We start from the raw sequence: 9,862 nt of genomic DNA on the forward strand, positions 1-9,862 counted from the left end.
GAATTCCAGAGGGAGGAAAGAGTACGTGTAAGGACACTCTAGGGAGAGAAAGCAATGGCACACTGCAAGATGTAAAACAGTTCTGTACTGGTTAAAATATATATTTTGAAAATTTCAAACATGGAATTTAGCGTTGTCCCTAGAGTTTTACAGAACCAATCTTCCCTGCCTCCTAGGATGGCTTTCCAAACATTTTCAGACAGCTATTATTTACCCTCAAGGTTTTGCAAGTTAATTAATGCCATGGCATCGACATAAAAAGTCAACATTTCCCACTTGTTACTTGCAGAGGATTTGGATGTTAAAACCTAGATACAAATTTAAAATCTAACATTTGCTTGCTGTTTGACCTTAGGATAATCTACCTAGGCTCTTTAAATTAAATTCCAAAATCAAGCCCACTTTCCTAATTGAAAAAAGCCTTCTTTGATATACCATAGAAGAGAGATTTGGAGATATTTTTTAGGTATCCTCAATAGGCTTGAACATGAATACTTCTATTTAGGTTTACTATCGTGTTTATGAAAACATCAAATATTACTAAAATATTTCCTAGAGAGTTATAAAATCAAATTAGTGCCTATAGAGTTTACAAGTGATCTATGTTCTGGGCATATATATGTTAGAAAAACATAGAGGTGTTAGCTGTCCAAAATGAATTCATAGTGGAATATTTTGAAAGTGAACAAATCAGAGAAATAAGTTAAAGAATGAAGTGAGTCTAGCAAAGCATAAGAGAACATCACGGATACAGATTATATGATAAAATGATAAAAAGTTAGCAGTAGAATAATGGTTATTTGTGGGTGACTTCAATCACTATCATCATATAAAAATAAACAAAGGAATATACTGAATGGGTAGCTGATATAAGCTGTAATTTTCAATAAGATTTAGTGGTATTCTTTCATAAAAACCAAAGCTACTCTTTTCAAGTAGTAAAGATGCATTTTTTTTACTGTATCCCTCAGGGCCTGTTTCACTTGCTTATTTCTTAGTGTATATATGAAAGGATTTAATAGGGGTGCAACTGAGGTAGTGAGTACTGCTACCCCCTTGTTTAAAGCTACCCTTTCCTCTGCAGAAGGTTTAATATACATAAAAATACAGCTGCCATAAGAGATAGAGACAACAATCATGTGGGAGGAACAGGTAGAAAAAGCCTTCTTTTTCTGTTGGGCAGAAGGGATCTTCAGAATCGTTCTTATGATATTTGCATAGGAAAGCATTACCAGTGCCAATGTAATCAGCAGTGTGACGGTGGCTAGAATAAAACTTATCAATTCTATGACTCGTGTGTCTGTACAGGAGAGTTTGAGGACAGGAGAATAGTCACAGAAAAAGTGGTCAATGGTATTGGCATCACAGAATTCCAACTCCAGGCCCATGATAAGTCCAGGAGAGATTGTTAACAACCCAGCCAACCAACAGGTAACAACCAGTTGGGTGCAGACTCTGTTATTCATAATGGTTGTGTAATGAAGGGGTTTGCAGATGGCCACATAGCGGTCGTAGGACATGGCAGCCAACAGGAAAAACTCTGACACACCCAAGAAGATGGCAAAAAATAATTGTGTCACACAAGCATCATAAGAAATCGTTTTATCCATAGTGACCATGCTGATCAGGAATCTAGGGATGCAGACAGATGTCAATGATATTTCTAAGAAGGCAAAATTCCGAAGGAAGAAATACATGGGTGTGTTGAGGTGGGAATCTAGCAGGGTGAGCAGGATAATGATCAAGTTTCCGGTAACACTCAACGAATACATTAGAAATAGAAAAAGGAAAATTACCATTTGCCAATTTGGGTCATCTGTCAGGCCTAGAAAAATGAATGTTGTCACCATAGTGTGGTTTCTCATGGTGAAATTCTCTCTAATAACATTAGATCTGGAAAAAAATAATTAATCCCATGTTTAAAAATGCTTCATTAAATATAGATTTAAAAGTGATATGAATAACCAACTAACTCAGTTGAAATACCTACGTTTTTTTAATCCTATGACTTTAACCATTTTCTCTAGCAATCAGAACCCCAGGCTTAATCCTGCTTATTTCATCTCCTTTTCTGGATATCCATTTTCCTAATTCTCTTTCAGATATTCTTTACTTTGTAAAAGAGTGGCTGTGTTATCTCCTGTTATAAGTACCTGCAAGTTTCTCCGGTTTAAAGTGTTGTCTAAAGTACTGAGAAGTAATCTTGCTAAATCTTTCTGAAATCTTACTGAATCCACAAGAAAACATTATTTAGGTTAGCTTGGTTAAGCTCCTGGTGGTTAAAATCATCTTCTGCTCAGGTTCTTTCTGCAAGATATATCTTTTCCGTATTCTTTTACATTGTAAACAACTAGTCAGGATCAAAATTTTGTAATTAATATTTTTTAAATGGTTTTTAATAATAAATAATAAAAAAATAAATTGACAATTTATTTTTTATAATTTTTTTTATATTCTATTGACATATTTCTGGTTAATCTTGGATTCCTTGGTGCTGCCTATTAGAACTTCTTTCAACGGAAAGAAATTTTAATGAATTTTAGTATAATGTAAATCTCAAAATTAGTAGAGAACATGAAGTTGGAATTTTTACGTGGAATTTGGAATTAGTTTACTTAATTGTTCAGTCAGTTTCAACTTCATGAATAGCTTTATCAATGCAATAAATATTTTACATTCAGTGCAAAGTGCCCAATTCTTTACTAAATAGAAAGGAATATGTACCTGTCAAATTTTCAATAAAAACTAGTGATAATTATTGTTCGTGGTGCTCTTCTAATAGACAAATTCAAACACTATTTCAAATAATGTACATTGATTATTGAATCACGAGTTCCACAAATATTTTCTCTAATTCTGAATTAAATTGGTTTAATCTGTGGTTTAATCTATTCAGAATAGAAGGGATTATATAGCAATTGCTTAGTACACAAAACAACAAAATGTTAAAAATACTCACTTTCCATGAATTCTGCAGGGGTTTCATTTGTTGATGCATTGTCAAGTTTTTCTTTTGTATCATTAATCAAAAATGTAATATAAATTATTTTTCAAATAAAATATGTATTTCTTTCTAACACATATTTTTCTTTGCTTCCTCACTCCCAAGAAAGATCTTGTTCACATTAAAATCCAAGGATGTTTAATAACAAACTTAACGTGTGGACTGCTCTCTCTCTCTCTCTCTGTCCTTCCACTCATCACACCTGTGGCATTTTCAACACATTTTTCTGATTTCACCACAAGTAACAATTAATAATGTCTGGGATCAGCCTAACATAAAATCTGGGTATCTAAGTTCTTTATCTAGAATAAAAAGAGTAGAGCTTTTTATGTGTGTAGAAAGAATTCTGGTCACTCACTGTAGACTCTCAATCTTTCTTGAATAAAAAAGGTCTTGCCTCCACATAGGTGTGGATTTTCTTTGTTCTTTGATAGCAAAGAACATATCTACTCAGAACTGGTATAGGGTCCTGGGGATACTTGTGGGAAAGATACTAATTGACTATTTTCATCATTAAATGAAAAAAAAACAACAAAGTTAATTAAGAGTCTAGTTATGGCATCTATAGGGAACCTGAAATGTTGATGTTAAAATGGAGTCTAATTTCTATAGTGGGGATTAAAAGGGTGTATAAAGGATTTTACATTTTTCAAAGGGTCTGAGCTGAGACTGGTCCAAAGAAAGAAGAAAACTAAAACTCTCTCACTCTCCATTGCAAGTGAAGAACCAAGATAGGAATGTTGACATCTCTTTAATGACAACATTGTCTATAGCCTCTAATTCACTAAATATTGACCAATTATATGTGTGTGCATTTTTTTGGGTCAAACATATTCATTTCTTATCAGCCCCACACACCTGTTAGCTGCTTATAACAACCTTTATTTTACTAATAAGCATCAGCATATTTATTGTTATATAATAAGATGTCCAAGAAAACAATGGCATAACTGACTTTTTGGAAAGTAACTGATAACAGAGATGCAATTAAATAAAATTCCTTTACAGAAAAATACATCCAGATTTTTTCTATATGTCCTCTAAACCACGAAGATGATTTTTATTCTTGTATGAAAAATATAAAATTACAGTAAGAAAAGTAAATATTTCATGTTTATACTTTATTAAGAAAACTATAGCTAAAATATTTAAAACTTGATGAAAAACAACTTGAACTTGTAACAGAAGAAGCTAGAGAGATTTTCTACAGAGTGATATCAGTAACTGATTATGATCTATGTGTATAGTAAGAGATTTTCTTTGTGGAGGATTAATTATATTTTAGGAAATGTTTAAAATTTAAATACTAACTAACAAGAAAAATTTTTTACTTTTTGTGTATTGACATATCTCCTTCACATGAGCTTTGGAAATAGCAGAGAAAGATGGAATACTGGTTAGGGTTTCATGAGGAGCAAATCTATTAGGAGTGATATTGAATAAAAAAATTTTTGAGAATAGACCTACTAGGCCATGCACAATTGTGGAAGTGATTAAAAAAGCATATGGAAGATCGTTGTCTCTGTTCTGGTGGTACTCTTAGAAGTTGCAGCAGAAAGGCGTCAGGTAGTTCAGAAGAAAGCCAGACGTGAGACAGAGGAACACTTACTTTTAAAGACCACAGATTACTGAAGAAGCAGTGTGGACTTGAGAAATTATAATTCCAGAAAGAAGAGAAACTTTCAGAGGAGACACCAATATTTACGGGTGTTTTTCACTGGGATCATTTGCTATATCTGACCTATGGTCAAAGATGAGAATTAGAGCTTGGCCCTGGTAGAAGACTGCTTTTGTGGGTCAGAAAAATCAAGAAAACTATTGGTAGTCTAGTATAGTTGGAGTGAAAAATGGGAAAACGAGGACCTCAAAGAAATGACTAATTTTGCCACTAAAGACCCATGCCAGCTTCTAGAGCTGTGTGGTATCTGGAGGTTAAAGAGTAAAGCAGATCCAGCAGTCTCTTCCTCAAGATATTTGCCAAATCTGAAGATGAATAGAGCAGGAGGCTAAAGAGGTAATCTTTACGTTTCTGAAATGCATACAGGCTCTGGGAGCTAAGAAGACATACATCCCACCCCCACCCCAGAGTATTAATTGGAATCTTTGAAGAGCCACACGTTAGATATAGAAGTGATCCAGAGAGAGGTTGAGTCCATCTAAATAAATCCAGTTTCAATTCAACATAATTTCCTTTTTGAGTGAAGTTGATCAGCCTCAAATCTATCTGCATATCCGAAAAAACAACTTATCAAAAGTATGCAAGGATTTTTAAAAACAATGTTTGGTATTGAATGCAAATAAATAAGTAAAGATATCAGGTTATAAGACCAATAAAAGACAATAGAAAAAAACATAAGTGATACAGATATTGGAGTTAAAATAGGATGATCCTTCATTTAATAAGGGTATGTTCAAGGGAAGAGAAAAAAATAAGTGAAATGATTAAAATATGGAGATTACAACAGATATTAGCAACCTATGTAAATACATCAATGAAATGAATAGAATTAAAAAATACAGTATCATCATTTAAGAACATGTTAATCACTTTAATAGCAGTCAAAGGCTAGAAGTATAAATTGGAAGACAGGCAAGTAATGAATACCCAAAATAAGGAAAGCAAATAAGAACACGGAGGATAAGATACCTGTGAGGCACAGTCAATAGTTCTAACGTACACATAAATTGGAATCTCAGAAGAAGAAGAGAGAGAATTTAGGGAAGAAACAATATTCAAAGCAATAACTGCAGAGAATTTTGTAAAGTGCTAAGTTGTCAACACACAGACTCAAGCAGCTCAGTGAAACCCACTGAAAACCACTGTGGTCTCTTCATTGAAACTTACTGAAACTGAATGCAGGCAAATCATGTGTTCGAAACCCTTGGTAAGGAGTTTTCGTATCTCTACAGTCAGTTAACTGAACATACTGGATTTCCTTTCCCCAGCCACAGAATCATTTGTTCAAAGAGCCTTAGTTCCATTTATTGGTGAATAGTGTACAGAAACTAGTTCTAGGCCATGGTTGACACTTTCTGGTTGGACCTTGAGGTTTTTGACATGACCCCATCCTGTTTTTTATGTTTGTTTGTTTGGGTCTTCCACTTTTCTGTTGCCAAAAGATGTTCTCTGCTCATCTTGTGCTTTTTCCTACCCGAGGCCTGGAATCAACAATTTCTACCAAGAGCTCTGGTGTCTTTTACTGGAAAATCATATTTAGAGTCAATATCTAGTCATTTAATGTGCTCTTTGATACAGGATGGCACTGCTTCTAGGCTCTCAATTAATAGACTTTGGTGATATATGCATGTATGCTAACCTATATATAAACACATATATAGTATTATTTTTAATCAATCTATTTTTTAATATATTAATATTTCATATTGTTATCTCCAACTGTAATTCCTGATGATAGTCCTTGTTCTGAAATCTACTTTGAAGATGATGGAGTTGCTCCAGATTCTTTTTGGTATATCCATGGTACTGTATCTTTCTATATCTTTTACTTTCAACCTATCTATGTCTTTATATATAATATAAAGATAAGACAGATATAGTAGTGTCTTGCTTTTTTATCCAATCTGACAATTCTGGCCCTTAACTGGTGTTATAGAATATTCACCTTTAAAAAGACACTGTTTGGTTGAATTAAAATCTATCATCTCTATACCTATTTCTATCATTTCTACTTGCCTTTTGTTTCTTTTTTTTTCTATTATTCTGCCTTTTATTGCTTTAAATGGGCACTTTTATTTTTCCATTTTATATCCTTTATTGACTTGTAATTATATATGTGTTTAACATTTTTAGGGGTTGCTTGAGAATACACAACATACATTTTAATTAATCTGTCTCTAACTTATAATAACATTACACTATTTCTTTTGTGATGTAAGGTCCTTATAACAGTATATACTCTATTCCTCTCTCTCCTTTCCTGTGATATTGTTGGCATACATTGCACTTTTAGATAGGCCATAAACGTACATATTGTTATTTTTGTTTTAAGCAGACTGTTCTCTTTTAGAACAATTACAAATACAAAAAAAAAATCATTTAATTTTATCCTTATTTAGTCCAATTCCAGCTCTCTTCATTTCTTTGTATAGCTCCAAGTTCAGACCTATATCATGTTACTACTGCCTTAAGAGTTTTCTTTAACATTTCCTGTGGCTTAGGTTTATGGTCAGTAAATTACTCAGTTTTTATTTGCATGAGAAATTCTTTATTTCCCTTTCTCTTTTAAAGGGTGTTTTTGCTATGCATAGATATCTGGGTTGACTTTTTTTTTCTTTCAGAACTTGAAGATGCCATTACATTGTCTCTTCACTGTCAAGGTTTTGTATGAGTCTGCTGTAATTCTCATCCTTGTTCTTCTGAAACAACCATTCCCCTGGCAGCCTTCTCAATTTCCTCTTTGTCTTTGGTGATAAGTAATTTGAATATAATATGCCTAGCTTTGTTTTTCTTCATAATTGTCCAGTTTGGTAGTCTGTGAACTTTTATAGTGGTGATTTCATATCTGTCACCAATTTTGGAAAATGCTCAGCCATGAACTCTTTAAGTATTTCACCAAGAAATTTCGTATTAAGCTAGTCAAGAGTTGGGCTCTGTTTAAAGTTTGTTTTTGCTATGGTGACCTTCAGTCACCACAGATTTCAGATAGCTCTGCTGATACTCGTATTTATTGTGTGGGCTGTTCTACCAGAGTGTTTTTCTGCACATCTGTCCCCACTTGGCGTGGGTCCTCCTGTTTGACATTGGGTCTTTTCTTTGCACTGTTCCCAGAGAGAATCTGTCTTTTGCAGCTCTTCTGGCTGGATTTGCTGTTAGGATTACTCAAGTGCTTCATAGCATTTGATGGGGTGGGACGCAGAGGAAGGAGGCATCTCTGATCTTCTAATTAAGCCTGAGTCTCAGGGAGAAAATGAGAACCTGAGTTTCCAGCATCTGGCCTTCAGGAGTATTTCTGTTCAATGTCCAGATTTAATGCTGGATATAGCACACATTTCTACCCCTTTGCCAGGACACAGATTTTTTTCCCCTGTTCCTCTGTGACAACTGCATGGATTTCCATCAGGCCAACAGGCTACAATTTTGTATCTCTACTCCCGGAAGTTTGAGGTGTTTGCTCCTTAATGGAGATATGGGATAGAAGTCTTGTCAGAATTTCATTGGTAACTCGCATTCCTCTCTCATAGTGTGAGTGTTCAGGCTCCATTTTTGTTGCCCTCACTTGAAGATTTGGCTTTTGTCTTGTAGAGGATACAGGAGAATGGGTCTGTGAGCAGTTTCAGCAGTTGTGGCTGTTCCACCGCCCCAACACACAGCACCATGGGGAATGTTTGCTCAGGATTCTTCCTAGTGGGCTTCCTGGAGGAAACATGTGGAAGAGAGTTCAGATCTCCCTCTGTTTGCAAACCTCTAACGGCTCCACACTCTCCTGCTAGCCCACACTTAGCATTTAGCAATTTGTTAAACATTTCTAGCTGAATGCTCGATCATTTATAGGCTTATACGGTGTTTGTATTATTTCTGGCACAGAAAAGCAAGTATTTGGATTCTGTTTCTGCCTGCTGGTACCTACTTGTCTCTAGAATTAGGGGTAATGGTCTGCTTGAAAGCCTCAGTTCTTTCATGAACTTAGAAAAGTCATTAATTTGTAGTTCATCAATTTTTTTATCTTGTAAGAGTGGGAATTTTTTGCCCATCTTTTCACAACTATGAGCTAAAACAGAGTCCCTTGATTATTTGTTAATCATTCTTAGCCATCTCATGTAATGTCTCAAAAGCCACCTAATTAAAGATGTTTCTATCTAAATGTAGTGTGAATTCTGTAGTGTTTTCTCTCTCTTAGGATTTTTTTCTTTGATTTCCCTGAGAATAAATTCCTCAGACTTATTTAACGTTATTCAAGTGAAATACATGTGATTTTATTATTTAATCAAGCACTTCCAAGGAACATCATAGAAATGATTAGAGATACTAGTCTTCAGATAATCTTCCCTTAACTACTGTAATTTGTAGAGAAATAAATTTGTAGATTGTTTATTATGTTGTATCATATATCTTATCTCATTGTTTTCTAATATGATACATTTGTCTATAATACTGCAATTTTTAATTATCAAACTATTCCCTTCTCATGATTACATGGGACATCAATTTGACAAATTTTTTTAAGAAATACACTTAAAACAGTGTGTCTTATACTATGTCTTTTTTATCTTACTTAAAATAATTATAATATTAAAAACTGGGAATGGGAATTTCAATCATATGGTCAAGTAGTTGGCTATAAGAAAATAGTAGAACGTGATCTATTATGTTATACTTTTTCTTTTGTAACATATACAGTGATTTTTGTATATCTCTTCAAGCTTTATTTTTAGATTCTCAAACACTGATTTCTTGTGTGAAATATATGTATTGTATTATTAAATACATCATTTAATTTTATGCTAACACAAAGTTAAATGATTTTCCCTGAATAAATATCCTGTGGGTGGAAGTTGCCTAGGGTGAATACAGACTTAGAACAGATTTGTTTTGTTTTCATTAAGATTAAATTAGCTGCAGTAAAGATGATGGCATAGGCAAACCCTGAACTCACCTCTTCCCATGGACACAACAAATTTATAACTACTTTTGGAAAAATTACCCGAGAGAGAACTGAAAACTGGATGAAAAGAATCTCCACAACAAGGGACAGTGTTGACTGAGGTAGGAGAGGAAGAATTTCCTTCCTGGAGAGGGAAAAGCCACCTTCTAGTGGCAGTGCTTAATGGCCAGCTGGGAGCAATCTTAAGGTATGAAGATTTTTCTTGAGGAGTGGGACATCTGAGTGGGAGAGCTTT

The 9,862-nt window shown here is 34.2% G+C and overlaps 1 protein-coding gene across 1 annotated transcript; it reads right to left on the reverse strand.

The window, feature by feature from the left end:
• Positions 1–893: 893 nt before the first annotated feature.
• Positions 894–1,865, reverse strand: LOC131416522 (olfactory receptor 6C74-like). Its single transcript, XM_058559201.1, has one exon. The coding sequence runs from the start codon at positions 1,863–1,865 to the stop codon at positions 894–896; it is 972 nt and encodes a 323-aa protein (XP_058415184.1).
• Between the last annotated feature and the right edge of the window lie 7,997 nt (positions 1,866–9,862).

Source organism: Diceros bicornis, chromosome 17 (genome assembly GCF_020826845.1).
Source record: "Diceros bicornis minor isolate mBicDic1 chromosome 17, mDicBic1.mat.cur, whole genome shotgun sequence".
NCBI classification, from domain to species: Eukaryota; Metazoa; Chordata; class Mammalia; order Perissodactyla; family Rhinocerotidae; genus Diceros; species Diceros bicornis.